This window comes from Amblyomma americanum, chromosome 9 (assembly GCF_052857255.1).
Source record: "Amblyomma americanum isolate KBUSLIRL-KWMA chromosome 9, ASM5285725v1, whole genome shotgun sequence".
NCBI classification, from domain to species: domain Eukaryota; kingdom Metazoa; phylum Arthropoda; class Arachnida; order Ixodida; family Ixodidae; genus Amblyomma; species Amblyomma americanum.
Window position 1 is genome coordinate 70,135,698 of NC_135505.1, and position 19,353 is coordinate 70,155,050.

The following is a 19,353-nucleotide window of genomic DNA, read 5'->3' on the forward strand; positions in this document are numbered from 1 at the left end:
TAAAAAAATTAATTCTCACACCTGCACGTCACTTTCGTAAATGAGAGATGCCTGTGTGATATCCGCATAGCTCACGAATAATTTTGAAAACCATTAATGCGCGGGGTGGGTTGGCTTATTTTAATTTGACTCGGCCTTGTATGTCGCAAACAGGCGCATTACGAAACATCATTCGCAGGGTCTGATTTTTACAGAGACAGCTTCGATCGCCAAAAGAGCAGATGCGACCGATCGGGGTCAATCGCATGCGTAACGGATTCTGCCACCGTTGGCGTAACATTATGGCTTTTCCGTGCTCATGTGTATGCCTAGCTTCGAAGCAGGGGGCTGGTGCAGAAGTCAGTTTTTACCACGAAATCGCGGGGCGCCTCGCTTGACCTCGCACCTGAACAACGGTGCTGAGCTGTATCAAAGACAACCATTTGCTGGTCATCGCCATGGCCTATATAGAGCTGCCGCAGTAGATGCTATAAACAAAAAGTGTCATTCACAACGGGTTACGTTACCTGCTTAACAGAAGTCATTCTAGAGAAAACAAATGTCGCGAATGAGGCCTCATCATGTTGCCCACGTTATGTTGTTACCAACTTTCACTTCGGTGCCCCTGTTCACCAGTTACGAACGTAATTATAAGGTTTGTGGGAGTTTAACATCCCAGAGCGACTCAGACTATAATCAACGCCGTAGAGAAGGGCTCTAGAAATTTCGACTACCTATGTTCTTTAAAGTGCACTGGCATCGCACTGTGCACGGGCCTGTGAAATTCAGCCTCCATCGAAATGCGACCGCCACGGCTGGGATCGAAACACGTATTTCGGGTCAGCAGCTCAACTTCACGACCACCGGGCCAACGCAGTGCGTGCCTGTGCCGAAGAGGCAAGAACACTGGAGGGTGTTTTGCTGGGTGGCAGCTAGAATATATCGCTGTAGTCGTTGCGAAGGAAACGCTTAGAGAGAGTTCCTGCTGACCTTAGTAAGTGCGCCACAAAGAGATTGATGGCTCTTTGCTTTTTGTTAGTTTCCTCTAATGCTAATGCACTCGCTTGACAACCTCTGCATTCGCACATGCGGATCGCTTGTTATGGACGCTAGCATTCACCACACGTTCGCGAATGCCATGTCAAACAGCGGCGGCAAATGTTAAGACGCCTGCCTGAACCTCAATCTTGGCGTAGTTACGTTCGCGCTTGAAAGATTCCGGCGCCGATATTCGCAGTGGAAGGGCTGCTGCGGCAAGACGCGTTGAAAAAATAGAGACTAGTCCCTTCTGCTCCGAAACCGCTCATTTTCAGAAGTATATTGCATTGCGCATTGTTTTCTTAAGATGCGCAGAAATCGAGCGTTGTTAAGACACAATCTTCTACACATCCGTTTTGCTGGGATTGTCATTCTATCGGTTGTACAGGTGGGTGACCATGTGGTCAACGTCAGCTTTAAACAGCAAGTTTCGACTAGTAAGATTGCACTACCGACGATTGAGGTCTTTTTACACACTGGCTTCACTCCAAGGTGGAGACGCTGCAGCATTCGGTGTTTCTCGCTACTTTCTTCTCGGCCGCTCCTTAATAAAGGACGAAAGCTATAGGTTAGCGGTGTCTGTGTGTTGATTCCTTCACGTGCTCCTCAGCGCTGCTTTTCTGCTTTTAATAGCTTCTTGTATAGCGATGATTTATGGCGAACTCGCTGTAAGCCGTTCCTCGAAGCAGTCATCGTACCTTCGCCAAAAGTGCGCGGAATTCATGCTTTGCTCAGCCGCCGTAGTTAGCGCGACCCCCGTCTTTCACTTGTTTTTACAGCTCCCGCTTTACCTGGGGAGGACAGGCACACTGGCTTGTAGTTTGCAATTCACAAGACTATGCTCGTCGTCTTTCCTCACGCTGCCAAGTCTTACAAGTTCTTGTTTGCAGCACTGGTTGTTTTAAATTTGGCGTTTCTTTCTAGGAAGCAATACTTACATTGGCACGCCAACAAGAAGACCGAAATCGAATGTTCACAAAAAATTCTGTCGACAAATATTGTTGATGTTTTCGCTCTTTTTTTCAACATTTTTGGCTGTTTTTGTTGACCCTTACGGCACGGTAATTTCATAACTATATCATGATCTGCATGGCAATCTGCAGAGCATGCAGCACGCGTTATGATCGCGGCAAGATACGCTCCCATACGTAGGGTGTTATTGTTCTCTTCTGGGTGTCCTGTATGAAAAGAGCGAACATTAAGCGTTGTATGGTTTGCTTTCGCCGGCTGGTCACAGATGACGTGTCGTCGACTGACCCGCACGATACGTCTAGCGAAAAGTGGTTATCTCGGCCTTGCTCTTTCCAGCGAGGGATGAAGATCAAGAATCCCACGGCGGGAAATGAAATTACTCGAGCCGCCAGAGCTGTTTCGTACAACAGACGACCTCAGCTGGCATCTCTTCGAAAAAAGGTTTCAAATCTTTTAAACTGCATCAGAAGTTCCTGAAAATCATCAACCGTAGTCTACAAAAGCACCTTTTTAATTAGACAATGCCGCAGAAGCAGCTGGTGAAGTTTTATAATACCTCGAAGTTTTCAAAACGCGCGAGCAACAGCGGCGATTCCACAGAGGCGGAAGAAATTTGACGACTATTCCAGTGATCAGAACAATGAGGGACACGAACGTTACATAGTCAAGAAGAACCGAGTTTCTGGTGAACCGGTGGAATCTCTTTTGTCAGCTCGAGCTTGCAATTTCGGCGTTTTCACGCTTTAATGCGCACAGAATGCGCAACTAGCCTGAAAAGCAGCTGACGTGCCAGCAAAGCACAAGGATATGACATCTGGCCGAACGTGCCGGAGGTGTTTCCTAAAAAGCACTTTTCCAGGTTTTCTACAGCGACTCCAGTTGCGGGCAAATAACGAAGTGGCCAATGTGACATCAAGTTACTCGACTTGTCTGCAAGCACGTGTGAAGCGAGCGTGAACGGAAGGCTCAGGCACGAAGCAAGATCGTGTCAGCACAGCTAAAAGTGAACAATGGACCGCAAGAAACTTTGCTGATTTTTATAATCGACCGCAAAATGAAGCGGCACCAGTTCCAGTGCACTACGGGTGTAATATTTTCTTCTGTGGAGACCCAATCAATATCATTGGTATCATGCGCGCTGAAGTGGCTCTAAACGGCTGCGTGGCCACACTCAAATGTTTCGTGGCTGGACTGAAAAGCCAAGGCTTCTTGAACATTGATACAAGTTCGCGTATAGGACTGACTTCACGCGTGAACAGCATCTGGCGCAACAGTACTGCTGAAGTTGTGGGCAAATCTAACCACTAGTTTACTAGTAGAGGCTGCGTCTGCCACATAATATTTCACAAGGAAATCATGCCAGTGGCACAGAGGCCATGCCGAGTGCAACTATTATTTTAAAAGCACTTCGAGGCGAGTTGGAATGCATGAAACATGCCAGAATATTTTATTAAAATCACCGAATTCGCAGATTAGATAAGTATTCTTGCTACAGTACAAGAATAGTACGCAAAAGATTGAGTGTGCGTGGATTCCAGGAAAATAAACTTTTAGGCGTATAAAACTGCGAGAACTCTCACTCATGTCCAGTGCACAGTACTGAGCTCGTCGAAAGTGCCAGCTACAACTAGCGCCGATGAAGGAAGGCGGGATGCTCGATGGGCCGCCTTCGCTGGTTGTTTGGTTAACATGACGCGATGTGCAACGTGGGACAGCGCGACCTGTGAATCTAACCGTGAGATGTGTGCGAATTTGTTCGATCGCTGTTGCTCTGTGTGCAACAGACAGTGGTTATTGCCAGACTTGGTGCGTCTGCAACAGGGATACATTAAGCTCTACGTCAAGAGTTCTCCGCGGTTCATCCGAAATGTGCGCCATGTGCCACAATTTTTGTAGTGAAAGCGAGGTAGCGCTTCCTATTTGCGTTCAGCTGGTACATGTCCCGCAGAAAGCACCGCATCTGGCGGCGCCCAAGTTTCCATCACCTCGAAATCGTCTGGCGAGCTTTCGCTGAATTTATGGGGTTACACAACTGATCGCAAGAGATGCGTAATTCTGCACATCTTAATGCGGACTAGCACATATGCACGATTGATCAATGCAGCTTTTAAAAAAAATTCATCCTTCGCCACATTTCTTGCATAAAAGAGTGCAGCGCCTTCGCCTTCAAAAGCAGGTACTATTAGAAAGGTCGTTTGTCTAGGCTGCTTTATTTCCTGTATTTTTCCCCGTTACTAGAAACACGAATACTTACTAGGCGATCAGAAGGAAACGCACGACCTGGGCCCCATTCGTCACTGATATGAATGGACATACAAACTTGGCCTCCCGGATACAGTCGCATTTTGTGTGCCGCTATAAAATCAAACAGAATACAGAAAATTGATCAGTTTTGGTTCGCACTGTTGAAAATGACTACTACAGACAGTGTCAGAACCGGCGCTAGGTTATGGGCGGCTGCATTTCTAAAAAGTTTAATGTAGCCTGAATAACGTCGACTATAATTCCTGCCACCTGCACTATACAAGGTGTTTCAGGGAAGGCAATCACTAATTTTTAAAAATAACGATTTTGATGTAAAGACATGCAAATTGCAGCGTAGTAATATGAGGGGTGGTGGAAGTCAAAAACAGGCAAATCATCTTAACCAGCTATGTAATTAACTATAACTAATTAAACAAAAAGCGCCTGATTGCAATCAGAGATTTCTTGCCGGCCGTTAGTTATAGCCATATCAGTTTTTAGAAGTTCGAAAACGCCATTACTCTCGCCGCTGTGCGCGACAAAATTTGGCTATTTCGACTAGTTACGAGCATAGGGGGGGGGGGGGGGGGTTGCTTTGCCTACATATGTTTCGAAAATGCATTTTAGCACAATGTAGCCAAACCTTGTGTCATAGCGGCGAGAGTAATAGCATTTTCGAAATTCTAAAAATTGAAATGGCTATCATGAACGGCCGGCTACTAATCTCTAATTGCAATCAAGTGCCTATACTTAATTGTCAAAAAGTTAACTATTAGAATATAGTTAATCACTTAGCTAGTTCTCATGATTCGCCTTTTTTGACGTCCGCCAACGCTGACTTTACTATGCCGCAAAAAGCTTTAGCTTCCTCAAAAACCTTATTTTTCAACACCAGTGATCAGCTTCTCTGTAACATCTGGTATATCTGCGCAATGTGTAGTCGATGCAGCCAACACTTGGAAAACATTTCATTCCCAAGAAAAAGGCAGAAGTGGAGATTTCACATCAGGAATCGTTATTTTCAGCTATAAGTGCATATTGGAAAAAAAAACCTGCACGCTGCACTGGTTTTTGAAACATCTCAAGAAAAGTGAAACCTGAGATTGTGAAGATCTCTGTAGTTCTATGTGATGCCCGGCTTTCCAATATTGTTGCAGAAAATTTTCAAGGCGATAATTTGTGTGTGATATAGCCAAATGAATTCAAAATTTTCGGGTATAATAAATACAGGCCCGATTGTAGATGGCGCTAGCTGCATTCTTGAAATGTGTCTTGTCCGAGTCATGCCGTGCAGCATTACTTTGCAAGCCATTTATTCTTCTTACCATATTGAAGCGCAGGATTTAGCAGATAGGTATGTGTTCAGGTATGTGTGATAGGGGAAGCGATGGCATAGGGGCAGATAATCTGTCTGGCGTTCAAGAGGACCGGGGTTGTAATCGTGGTGCCGCTCAATTATTCACTGGGTTTGAGAAAAAACTCGAGTGCCGATTAAATTGCAAAACCAGCCCTGTTGTGCTGCCAGATATCGGTGACCAGAACAGACAACGCACTGCCTTCCCAGAACAGGATTGGGCCACACCCTCCTATGATCAAACTTTCGGTTCTCAGTCACCAGCGGCTGCGGAGCAACTGAGCGAGGCGGCGGTCAGACCTGTGATGTACTGGAGGGCGTTAAAAATTCAAGGCTCCGCTGAGGCCGCCATTGACATCTTAACCAGATAACCTTTCACGCTGGAACCTTATGCAGTGAGGTTAGCCTAGCAGTGCTGTTGGAGGAACAAGCGGGTATTAAATGAGATCTCTTAGGGCTTAGTGAGGGTAAGAGGGAAGATGTACCCTATACAGCACAAGAGGGCACGAACGTACTGCGCTACCGTTGATTAGTGGACAGGCGAGGACTAGATGAGAAATTCGTCATCAGTCAGATTATAGCGGTCATTCAGGTTATACTGTAGCTTTATAGCATTGACGAGAAGGTGGCAGTTATCGTAATTATGCTTAATAAGAGGTACAAGCTGAAGATTGCACAGGCCTAAGCACCTACATCCAGCCATGATGACCAGATTGCTGACAGCTTCTTAGAAGGCGTAGACTCGGCAGTGAACGAAGTAAAACCACAGTGCACTGTACTGATGAACAATTTCAGTAAGAAGATACCGGCGAAAAACAGGCTGGTGACCGGGCGGTAGGCTAATATGGGATACGTTTTAGGAGAAGCAGGAGAGAGATAGTAGTAAAGTTTTCCAATAGAAATAATTTACCGAACAGGCTGAGAACTTGAAAGCGCTCCAGTTATCAGACTAAAAATAAAATAGACTTCGTGCTATGAGCTCACCCTTGAAGCGTGCAGGATGTTAAGATACGCGATTCGCTCTTGACATTGCATTGCTAAATCACTCAGGAAACGAACAACAAAGCATTATGAATGAGTTAGGCAGATAAGAACGGCTAGTCTAAGTTTAGTATGCAGAAAACAAAAGTAATGTTCACCAGTCTGTCACAGGAACAGAAGTTCAATATTGGCAGTTAGATGCTGGGGTGGGAAAAGAATACAGCTACTTTTGGCAGATAGTGACCGCTGATCCGGATCATGAGAGGGAAATAACTAGCATATGAGGAATGCGGTGGAGTGCATATGGCAGGTTCTCTCATATCATGAATGGCAGTTTACCAATATCTCTAAATACAAAATTATAGAACAGCCGTGTCTTACCGGTACTCATCTATGGGTAGGACCGTGCAGGGTAACGGAAAGGGTTCAGTTTAAGTTAAGGACAACGCAGCGAGCCATGGAAAGATATATGATAGGTGAAACATTAAGAGACCAGAAGCGGGCGGAATAGATGAGGGAAGAAACGTGGGTTAATGATATCCTAGCCGAAATAAAGAGGACGAAATGGGCTTCGGCAAGGTACATATTGTGAAGGGCACATTACCGCTGGTCCTTAAGGGTAACAAAGTAGATATCACACTAACTTTCTGATTGAACACTTAAAACAGGACGCCAATTTATTGGAAGATACTTCAAGCCCGCATGCCTAGCAAGTCAAATGCCTTTTAGTATTATTTGAAAGAATACACACACTATTTTACGTGCGCTATAAAACCACTGCAGGTCCTGTCCACCTATTACCAAGTATACACTATCTGCCTGAAAACCTGCCACAGGACAGACATAAGCCCACAGCCGCAGCTGCGTAGAAGCGCAGATTGAGCGAAGCAAAAAAATGCTGTTCCTGTCTTCATATGTTTTCTGTCATGAGCCCTCAAGTATTTCTGTAATTTGAACCATCTTGCTTGTACGCTTTGCATTTTTCCACTATTCTTATGTGTATTATTTTGGCATGCAGTAGAAATCATTTGCCCTCACTAATCTCTTTGCTTTTATTGCATGGATCCATAACTAGCCTTTGGCTAAGGATCCAGACAGTGATGTTATGTACTGTACTGAAGAAATGATAATAAAAAGAATTGAAAAGAATTGAATTGAAAGAATCCATCTGCACATCACCCATGCGAGCCAGCATGCCAACAATTCAAGTGCACAAAGCGGCCACTGTCCGCAAAAGCACAGTGCGACAATGCAAATGATGCAAAAGAAGCTACTCACTCCGATCGCCAAAAGAAGGAACCTCACCATAGATCAAAGCGACCCCTATGCAGCAGTCGTATAAAACCGTCAAAACCCATCGTCTAAAACCCATCGGTACCATCATGCCTTCGGGCTGTTGAAATGCCTGGTGAATAAATAGTGTTGTTTTTAGTCTCTCGTCTTTAAGGGAACTTAAGTAGCAAGATCTCTCTTGTGCTGTAGCTTCCCTCTAGTGTTACTTTGCGTGTGGAGTGTTTTTTTAGTAAACTTGTATGCGCTATTACGAGAGATCAGAAATTCCTTTTTATCGCCTCTTTGCTAGACAAACTTTCCTTTGTTTCGAACATTTGATTGCGCAACATTCCCTGGCTAGCGACTGGCTAAAGCTGGGCTTCAAACTAGCGCCCTTTTTGTCACTTGGTGGCGTGTTCCGGGTTGAGCTCTCCATGCTGAGTCGAAGGCAACTCCTCTGAGACCGGAACAGCTTCTCACGCTCTAAAGGTGTCTCGAAGTGCGCGCAACCAATGCGTATAGGTGACATTGCCGGTGTCCGCGACAAACGTTTCGGACTTTGCAAGCGCTAGGGAAGAGGGATCGAAGGAGAATACGAAGTGGTCTTAAGCAAGTTTCAGCACCAAAACAATATTGTGAGGTGCCGCAGTGAAGCGGTTAGGTGAGGATCATCGAGCCGAGTTATGTGCATCTGACCAGCTGGGCTGAGGGGCATCTAGAAGCCGCCAGAAGGAAATACAAAGAAAGCGACCACAAACAGAGCGGCAAATGGAAGAAAATGACCCTCAAAAGCATTTCAAAGAGAAATAAATTTTGTGGAATCTTGCTGTAGTTCGGAGGTTGGATATATTTGTGAACCTATGGATCTCACTCCGGTGAGGCTGGCTTGAAGAGTTAAACGTTCGTCGCTATCAACCACAGAAGAGATTGTCGCGAGTTTCAGAGGTCAGAGATTGGTTACGGAACAGACTGTTGCTGCAAGTGCGATAAGAGAAACTGTGGACCAGACCGGACTTACGCTTTTTCGAAAAAGTGAGAAAATGGAGTAAACACTGAAGCTCTGCCTCAAGGCCATGACGCGATAGTGTTAATAAGTCGATGTTCACGTGTAGGGAATTGGTCGTTCTCAACGTTTTATTCATAGGTCTCTGGGAATCCTTACACCACTCCTATCGCGATCGTACAGCGGTTAAGGGATGTCCCTATGCCCTGCGACGACAGGTACTTCCACCGGTGGGGCTTGTGCGACCCACGGTGCTCTTCTAGAGCAACCGCTCGCGATAGATCATTAATTTAAAGCCACCTGCCGCATCAGTCAGTTTGCTCACAATTCTGTGGCCAGGTTGTGATCACGCCACAAGATTAACAGACCTAGGCAGCTTCCCCGAGGTTTCTTCTCCGAAGGGTGGCCACTTTATTTTTCGCTCACAACGCCGACGCCGACAAAGCCGACAGCGGATTTTCTGGGTTAGGGGACATTTAAATCGAACGGGCTAACATGCAGCAGCTATCAAGGTAATAAGAACTGATGGGCCAACCAGACGAGTTTATCTTCAAGAAGGAGATTGAAGACAGATAAGGCAGAGTGCGAAAGCTGCGACGTTACTGTAACCGAGGACAGGACTGCGACCACTAAACCTGAAATGGTTACAAGCGATCCGTCAGGCAGTGAGGAGGTGTTCCCTGCTGTGAAAATAGGAAAAATGTTCGACCTTGAGAGCGTCAATTTTACGTTTCCAGAGCCTGAATTCTCTGAAAACAGTTTTGCGAAAAATACTGGTGTCAACATGCCAAAATAAATATAGCAACCTGAATTGAGCTAAAATGTGAAGAATTATTCTCCAATGAATAATAAACAATGATTACAGTTCTGCAAGCGAGGAAAGTTAAGAAAAAAAGAATCAGACAGAAATGGAAGTTCAGCTCCCAAGAAAATGAAGGTGTTGAACAACTGGCTTCATTACAAGAGTGCAACTCGGGTGAAGCAGTTGACAACAAACCGGGCGTGCCCCTAAGAAGAATGTGAAACAAGCAAAAATAAAGAAAAGGAGTCTAACAACGCCGATTCAGGGGAAGTCTAAATAGACAAGCAAGGCGAAAAGAACAAGCTGAGGAAGAAGATAGAAAGAAACAAAGCGAATCCCAAGACTGTTCCGCCGAAGACGAGCATACTCGAGGAACATCACATGAAGGTGAAGAAGAAACGGAAACAAATAAATGAAGTAAATGCGCTTTGAAAAAGTGAGTGCCGTTGTTACACCTTTGCAACTGATGAAAGAAATATGATTCTAGCATTTCAGGTTCAGTCTTTTGCAAGTCAAGTGCTGTCCAGAAAGGAGGGCTTACTGAAGGACTGGGGCACAACCACGAAGAGAACACATGCGCGCCTTGAAGGCAGCAATGAGAATTGAGCCTTAATAAGTGCGCTAGTGGCAGTCATACCCAAAAATTCTGGACAAAAGCTTTTTTAACCGGAAATAGTTTGAGACCAATATTTTTATATATTGTAGCATTTCTTTACAGTGGAAAACCTGTTCCCCTCGGTTCCAACGTGGCCGATCATCTTCATCACTCGTGCGTCAGGACAGCGCCCGCTGGTTGAGGTGGGAAGTTATCCTCATGGGGGAAAGAGAAGCAGGAACGAGAGCGCCACCTCGAAGGCTACGGGGAGCTCTGCGGAACTGGTGAGAGTTTTGTCGCGAAGAGACTCACGAGCCTCAAAAGCGTCACGAGCGGTTGCAGCCGCACGCTCTCGGCACCTTCCGCGGCAGGCGCACGGAGATCCTTCGCCCCTTGCCGCTGGACATCTGGTTCTAGGCAGCGAAGCGAGCACAGTGCCTCCCCAAACAAATGTTCGGAGATGACTTTGCCCCAAGACTGCGGCGCGCACGAGAAAACCCGGCAGCCATTGTCGGTGCATACCAGCGTTCGCCGCCGATACCTCCGAAGTCGCGCCACAGCCTCAGCCTGTAAGCCAGAAGCCCTACTTGCGTAGCATTCTACTTCCGACGAATGCTTCCTTCATGTTCTGTAGCTATCTGAACGATCTGTGTATTCATTGCGAGTGTAATAAATAGCATATGAGTGTCCATGCCTCTTCGTACTTCCCTTTGTTTCATCGAGCACGAACCTCTTCGCGGTTAGCATTCGGAAACACTGAATCCGCTGAGTGGGAGGGCGAGTTGGAAGGCTGTCCCTGTATTCCTACAACTGGCGCCTCAGTGTGGTTCTCACGTGCAGACAGCGTTCGAGCAACATGCTCCCGGCGAACATGGGGAATCCTCAGTGTACACTCCCTGATCTGATAGGCTCAGAGCGCTCGGCCAGGATTTGAGGCCACGCCTTGCCCCAGGCACTCCAGCATCACATTGAGCTCAACGAACGAGGCAACATCGAGCCGCGACAGCGAGAAGACCTAAGACAAATACCTCCCACCTTGCGTCTTTGTAGTCGCCATCTGGCTCCGTCAGCCGCACGACCAAGCTAGATGGCCAGGGTCGCAGAACCAGCAGTCAGCGATTTTGGGAGAATCCAAAATCGGTTGGCTCAGGCCAAAGCGTCCTTTTCCGTTTTGTGTTCTTATTTCGCATTGCCGCGGTGCCGCCGTGTGAACGGCTGCGCGTGGTGTGCGATACCAGTTTGCTGCCTAGATCTCAAAGGATGCTCAGCAGCCTGGTAAGAACACCCCAATATAACGATAAATATGTCCGCAGACCTTCTACCAGCCGGCTTGAATTTTTTTGCTTTTAATACATTTGCTATCGCCAAAAGTGTTTAAAATTGCTTTTCAATGGCAGTCTTATCCGCTCGATGCAAGCAAACAAAAGGAATGCAATAAAAGGCAGATTTCCCTTCATATCAAAACAATGGAGAATTGTCTTCAATATTTATAGATCAGTTTATTTCAGTTTTTTCATATTCAAAATTTTATTCCAAGAATGGCTGTTCAAAAAATGTGCGATAGCCACGACAAAAGGGCAGTTTCTTTGGGGAGAAACTTCGAGGAATGTAATGAAGTAATTACTCCCTTATTACAAATCTACTCCTCCTTCGGGGATTAACCTAAGCATTAGACCAAAATGGATAGAGAACCACGTAAGGAACAGAAGTCTCTCTATAAAGAGAACGAAGAGCAGAAGACGCACCAGAAGGTAGAGCCGCAATCACGTGTGAAACAACAAATAAGGCTAAAGAAAACTTCAGCATCGCTTGTATGCCGAGAGCGGACTATGTAGGCAGAATGTGCAAGTATAGTTGAAAAAAGTGTCTTGTATTTAGGTGCTGCGTGCTTCGAATTTTTTCTTTGTGTATCGCCTACTCACGGCGTGTTCTGAGGTGTATATCATCAACTGTGAAGGGTCATGTATAGTTGACTGAATGTGTAGGGCCTTGTAATGGGCATTTGTAAACAGGCATTGCTGTTTGCGGGCCTCATTGTACTAATATATCTATCTTGACATTTGTTGTTTCTGTTTTCTAGCTCATGCATATGAGCACAATTTTCACGTGCTGTGAATACTGGTGCACAATCTACATAAAGGAAGGGGCAGTGTCTCTAAAATATCCCCTCTGGATATTCAGCTCGGTGCGAAAGGAATTGCGCCCGTGTGCGCCATCGACCATTGGAAAAGCTAAGGAGAATTTTTCACTACATGCCGAGGGAGATGGCGTAACCTCGAGCGGCCAGAAGGCCGTCTGCAGTTTGCTCATTCGCAGCGGCACCGTGTCGGAAGAAGCGACTCGAGTCTTCAAGAAGCCACTCTCCATGCTTGACTAATGAAGACGCGTCCCTCGGCGGAAGGGTGAGAGAGCATTGTACAGCCGACACTGGGTGTATATACGCACCTAGGTTGGCATGTAGGAACAGCCGCGGCGTGACCTATTTATGAAGGACATTCAACACCGTCTACCAGGCACGTGCTGTTGTTCAAGCCTCTGAGAAGTGGTGCCGTAAGACTCGCGGGGAATACCGCAGCTGTCCAGCCAAGAACCTGTTAGGAAGCACGCACCAGTCTTCTAGACGGAGCATCGTGATCATCCGTTCTCAGTCTGTCGCACTGTCCGGTGAACAGAAACTGTCCTGTTCTTTTTCTCCCTTGTGTAATAGGACCCTTTATGTGCTAGTTCTCTCTTGTGTTGTAGCGTCTCTGTTGCGTTACTTTGCATCTGTTGCATTGTTTCGGAATCACGTTGTATGTACTGTTACGTAAATGTTGCTAGAAAATTTTCTGCAGAGTCTATCTGGTACAGAAATTAGGACTTGTTTGTGAATCGGTGAATCCAGCCCATTCTCTGACTTGCAAACGGCGAATGCAGCGAACCAAACCACCATCCCCTTTGACATTCGGTGGCTTGTTCCTGGCTGAGCTTGTCGCTCTGTGTCGAGGGCATCTCCTCTAATACCGAAACAACAGCCGCCACACAGTTGAAGGGTGCCAGGGAGAGCGCGCAACTAGCGCGCATAGGTGACACCCAACCACGATTATATTGTGTCCCAGCTCGCATGAATAAACTGCCGCATGCATACATTGAAACACGTACAAGCATTCCTCTCCGTGCCCCCGGCCGCTATGACGTTTGGTGCGCTAATATCACCCTCTACCAATCAATCCAAACACGGCATTGCACAAATGTGTTTTGTAAACCCTCCAATCCTTCATCGCAATCACTCCGATATCTAAACTATTTGCATACAACCCGAATCTCCGTCGCATAATAAACGCCAATCATATCGCGCTCTGGCTTACCATTGGCGCATATAAGCAGATACCGGGCACCTTATAAATAGGAATCAACATGACATGAATATAAACACGATCTATAGGTTATCGCTCCCAGCCCACTAATTGAAAGTACTTAAAAATTAGCCATTCATGCCCCTATCATTAGAATAAGCCTTGATAACAAACCGGCACACACAGTAAAAAAAAGGTTATTAATTTACCTACACATACAGCAAGCCACCAAGGCAGCGCACAAAGTACATTTCTGACAGACACATACAGACTCAGACAGACTTCCGGATAATTAAGTGCCGTGAATGCGAAAGCGTGCACCCGTGGTGTTATGTAGCGGCGGTGGCACTCTATGGTAATTCACTGGCCAGCGAACCTATCTGCTGACGCCACCCGAATTGGTGCTGATAAAGACGATGACATCCAAGCCCAGAGCGAGGGACAGTTTAGCCCGTGGGGTGTTACGCTATGGTTATGACGAAGGACACTAATGAAGTGGGCATTGTAGCTGAACTGTTTGTGCGAGCCTGTGTTAAAAAACGCATTTCGGAAGAAATTTTTATGCGGTAGCATATTCAGCTTGTTATATCGAAAAGACATCGCCGTTGTCTAAGGTTTGTAGGAAGACCTCAGAATCATGACGGAAATATTCACAGAAGTTTCAAATTCAAGAAGAAATTCGCTCGCATTGGGCTTCCAACCAAGTCCCTCAGCGTGCCAGTTTGGCACGCAGCTCACATTGCCCAGAGGGTATTTGGCTCGAGCGTCTCAGAGGGGCATAAAGTGAAAACGAAAGTTGGACAAACAGAAAATAAGAAGAAAAGGGTGCTATCGCTTCTAGTCTTAAGGCGAAGCTTGAAGGTTCTTGTAATTTTTTTAATTCTTTACTGAAGATGGAGGCAAAGCCGATGACGTCATGAGTTCACGTGTATTTAAGGTCCATGGCCAGTGGACGGAATGCCGGATATTTTGAGTGATGAGCCATGTAATGTATCTTCATTAATAAGCCATTTAACCAAGCTCATCAGACGCGTATCTAGACAAAACCGAGGCTTCGAGGAAAACGACGCTATTTCTGGTCGACGAGAGTTTTGTCGCTGGCGGCTTGAGCACCGGGTCCGCTCATCAGTTGTGGTAGACTGCTCGTGGCCCAAATGAGTTATGCCCAGCAGCCAACCCCCATATCTCAAACCGTCGCTGAGGTCGTGACTGGCGCGCACCAGCCTGCTTCTCGGTTTTCCATCGAGGACAACCTGCTCCATCTGGGTGAAAGCTAACCGCGTCGGCGCACGATTTGTAGCAGAGGCCCTTATCTTCTTTTTTATTTCAAAAATATTCCCTTCGGCGTAAAAGAGTTGTACGTGCATGTGCAGACCGGTGTCGGGTATAATAGCAAAAGAAAGCGAAGTATTTTGGCGAACCTCTTTTCATTTCTTTCCTTGCCAGTCGCAAGGGTACTTATTGTTTGAAAGGGGACAAGAAAGGTGTAGTTGCTGCATGCGGCGATTAGCGCCCTCTATTGGCGAACGCGCAGAAATGTGTAATGCTGAGCTTGGTCAGTCCCACTTATGCACCAAAGAGGGAACTACAAAGAACATTACTCGAACAGAGGGTAATGGCAATAAAGGGAGAGAGACAAAGGCCTGAAAGGGCCAGTGATGGGGTATAGGGCGATTAAGTTTTTTCGGAACCTCTCTGTACCGTGTTTTGGTCGTTATGCTTGAGTGCCACGTTCAGTTGGACCTCCCACGGCTGTATTCTTTCGAAGTTGTTTGAAAGGTTGGATACAAACTGGAACGAATCTTTGACCGTACTAACAGAAATGAGAAATATTTTTTTCACGTGCTGTCCCCCATTAGAATGAACTTCCAAGAGATATTTTTTGCGCTGATAATGTAATACGTTTTGAAGAAAGTGTACGAAAAACCCCAGGTCCAATTTTTGCGTCACTGATTGCTGATTCCTTTTTACCCTTTCTACTGTTGATCACGTGTCCGCACTTTACCCTGTTCGTTTTATATTTTGTGACTGCTTGCCAATGGCGGCGCTGAACTGCATTTTCTTGTGACTTCTATCGCCCTCCCTGCTTGGTCTTCAAGCAGGTAAGAATGTTTAAAAAATAAATAAACAAATTTTTTTGTGATAGGGCATTGAAAGAGCGCCGTTCTTTTTTCCGAAACTATCCATTTTTGTTTCTTTTTTCTGAAGTGAGCCAGCAATAACAGATCCGCATTCCCTTCGCATGATGAGCCATTAACTCCAACTATTCAAATGCCCGAACTGAGGCAGTGTGATGAGCAAACAAGCATTCTCCAAGTTGATCGCGCTCCACGTTTTTTGAGCAGTTGCTGCACTTACCAGACAAATCTCCGAATGCTAGATCTGGTCCTTCCTTGTTGTCGAACAGGGGCTGAAAAGCGATGTCAAAATACACAGTAAATATAGACATATCGATCTCACACTCATGTACATGACACCCGAAAATTGAATAAAAATATGCACTGCTTCCGCGTATTGAAGAACTCTGGTAACTGATTGACAAGGAGACTAAACAATGTTCTCTTTTTAACCTACGTTCCTTCCTTCCCCTCCTTAATTCCTTCCTTCGCGGTATGGTCGATGCAGCGCTCAACCTGAAACTCCTGCCGCCGCTCTCCTTGTAAGAACTAATGGGCCCTAGGGAGCTGATCCATGACACTCGTACTTTGAGCAGAAGCGTTTCTATGAATTAGGCGTGATGCGCCACCAGTACGGCCTGGCAGTACACCCATCTCGGTGTTAGCAGCATTACACAGTGTGGCGAAAGCATTCTAAATTTCGGTCTGAAACTTGAGGGCTCACACTTGCAATGGTTCACAGGCAGCGTACCGAAGGGAAGCGTAATTATTGCTGCTATCTGTGTTCAGTCCACGGAATGCATGTAGGCGGCTCCTTCCCGGGCACGGGGAGCGTGCGAGTGGAGTTTCGAATCGTTTGGCGGTGTCTTACGCATGCGCGCTTTGTCCTAAGGGTTAACGATATTTCGCAAAGCACGAGGCTCAAGTGGATGTAAAGCTGGTGCTGTCATAATGACAAGAAACCTTGCGGGGTAGCCGAAGGTGATTAGGCTAACTGACGCTGGTCTGTGGTGTTCACGGTAGGGAGCACAGACCGATGCCACGCTGTGTAAAAGGGAGCTTACGAGAAAGCTTTCTCTTTAAACGACTGTCAAGTCCCTTCAGCAAGAATCTTGAACCCAGACATGAGGAGAAAATTCCGCTGAGGATTGTAGCAAGGGTCGACAACGACGTTCAGTTGCTGACAGCTATAGGAGCTCCGCAAGGCTTCACGTAGAACATGAGCTGCAGTGCGGCGGTCGCGAGTGATGGCGTGATCACCAGTCACGGCAGAAGAGACCAAAGACGAAGAGGTACACGTTCTCAGCGCTAGAACAAAGGCGAGACATATTTATAAGACGCTTGAGGTAAACCTGGATGACTTTTTCTCCTCTTTGGATCCGCACCAAACCCCGGCCAGTCCCCGCCATGGGTATGTGCCACCGTTTTTGAGGCAACAACAAAGCCGCAGGCCCTTTGCATTCCCTGTTTTCGTGTATGGGTACTGGAGCTAGTTGGTAACAGTGTTTGTGGGTGCTGGGCTTAAATGAAACGGCTATTTGCACATCGATGAAACTTACCGTAATATGTGGGCCGTATGGAACCGGACAGCGTGCTGTAGTTCAAGATTATTACCCTTCGATTTAGTCTGTCAAGCAGCGTGCCTACTATCTATTTACATATGATCAGGCGACTTGGAGCTATATGCTGATCATGTATGCGCACTTAGAGCCTTTGTATTTGGTCACAATCGAAACGATCGCCTGAAAAGGCCAGAAGCAGTACATGAGGAAATGAACTCCTCTGTCGTTATATTGAAGCCCGGAAAGTTGCGTTTCGCCTACCAGGAGGTGCGGTTGTATGGAGTGGTTAGCAAGGACGCAGTGGACCCTGAACGAATAAAAAGAAGTCATTACGCAGTTTCCACCTCCTGCTGAAAAAAAAATGGCAGTCGGTCCTGTCTAACAGAGCCGTTGTAAACGTGACTGCGTGCGTCGCTAGGTTTGCTTTCAGTGCCGACACTTTTAAGCACATCTTTATTGCGTGCTCAGCTGTGCGTTCAATCTCGCTCGCTGCATTCATAAAGACATTTCCGCTCGTTGAACCGCAATGGCACCCTTTCCATTTTTAACGGCCTTCACAAACATTCGCTGAGCACTGCAGAACGATCCAGCATATTGAAGAAAATGACATCATGAGCACAACGCGAGAGGTTGCAGTAAAAAACGAAAAAGCTGCTATATTTGCGTCGCCGTTGGTCCTTATACTTATTGGAAATGACGTAGGGTTTTCTCAGACGGGCACCATTCGGAAGCAGAGTTTCGAGCCCTTCTTGCAAGTTCGGCCTCATGGCATCGCTCAAGCTCAGGCTCCCATTGTTTGCGCACGATACTACTCACTTAATTCGTCGAGAATGAGAATTCATAACGTTTCCGTCTAATGTTGCTGTGCCCAAATTTCACAGATTTGTGCTTGGGACAAAAAGTTTATAAATGCCTGTTCGAGGGCAGCGGAGTCCACGGCCGAACTAGCAGATTACGAAATGTGCCGTTCAAAAGCAACCGCCAAACATTGAAGCCTTCAAGGCGTTTTAGTAATGCTTAAATTTACGACCTGTCCAGCACAACATGGACCAAGGCTTACTAACAGAGATCCAAACGGACACAAGCAGTTTGGACGGCGGCCTACTTCTCCATAAGAATATTAGAGCGGAGAAAGCGACTGAGTGCACTGATCGCATTGTTATGTGGCCCGAAGTTCAGGCAGGCACAAGCACGACCGGAGCACCGGTCACAGATCAGTGATTACCGAGCGGGTAACGCGCACACACCGGACACTTCATTCACGTCGTCTTTACGGAGATTTGTCGTTGCAGTATTTGATGAAATTCAGAAGTCAACTTGTTGAAAGAAAAAAAAAAGAATTTTGTCTCCTCATACGAGCTACATCGAAATTTGGCGCAACATATGTAGCTGACATTTAAACGTGATTAACGACTATAAGGTTTGTGTTTATGACCCATTGGACCAAGCCATTTGCTAGAGTTCGGAACTGAAGAAAGTTTGCGTCTCGCCAGCTCACACGTTCAATATACGCAATACGATGGTGGATGGTTTAACCGCCAGCTAGAAGCGCCTTGACCCAATCGGGCCAACATAACACTTTTTGTGTCTTGTCAGCGCCTTTCTTCCGGGCAAAGATAGCCTAGTACACAAACCGGTGAAGAGTGGTAGAACACATATAAGACGAAATTTATCCCAAAATCAGCGTTAATACGCTGTTTTCCGCCGTCTTCCTTGAAACATTTTCCAGCGGGCAGGGGTTGGAGACAGAGCATATTGCTATGTATACACTAGAAACCGAAGGCGAAAAAACTCGACGTTCGCCTTTGCCTCGTATGCTCCGACCCTCCCACGAGGCATGGGGCTTGCCACGTTGTGCTTTACCGCCGACTGCGTGATATCGGCAGCGACAAACAACGTACCGCCCTCTCCTAACTGCCAATTGCTGTACGTGATATCATCTGATGAATATGCAAGAATGATTGCTTCGAATCGCTCACCTGCGCAGACTCAGGACCTTTGCCCTACTCTGGTATTCCTTAGAGAAATTTTGGGCTTGCATGACAGCCCTTTGGCGCGAGCCTCTGCGCTGGAGGGTAACATCAGCACCAGTGACGGGG

General features: G+C 46.4%; 1 protein-coding gene across 1 annotated transcript in view; it reads right to left on the reverse strand.

Annotated features, from left to right (window-relative positions):
* Nucleotides 1-19,353, reverse strand: part of LOC144104293 (uncharacterized) — a 107,726-nt gene that overhangs the window by 11,007 nt on the left and 77,366 nt on the right. The window contains exons 5-6 of the mRNA XM_077637193.1: nt 15,934-15,985; nt 4,244-4,344 (exon numbers count right to left, since the gene is read on the reverse strand). Coding sequence (XP_077493319.1) covers nt 4,244-4,344; nt 15,934-15,985 — 153 coding nt within the window. The remainder of the gene's footprint in view (nt 1-4,243; nt 4,345-15,933; nt 15,986-19,353) is intronic.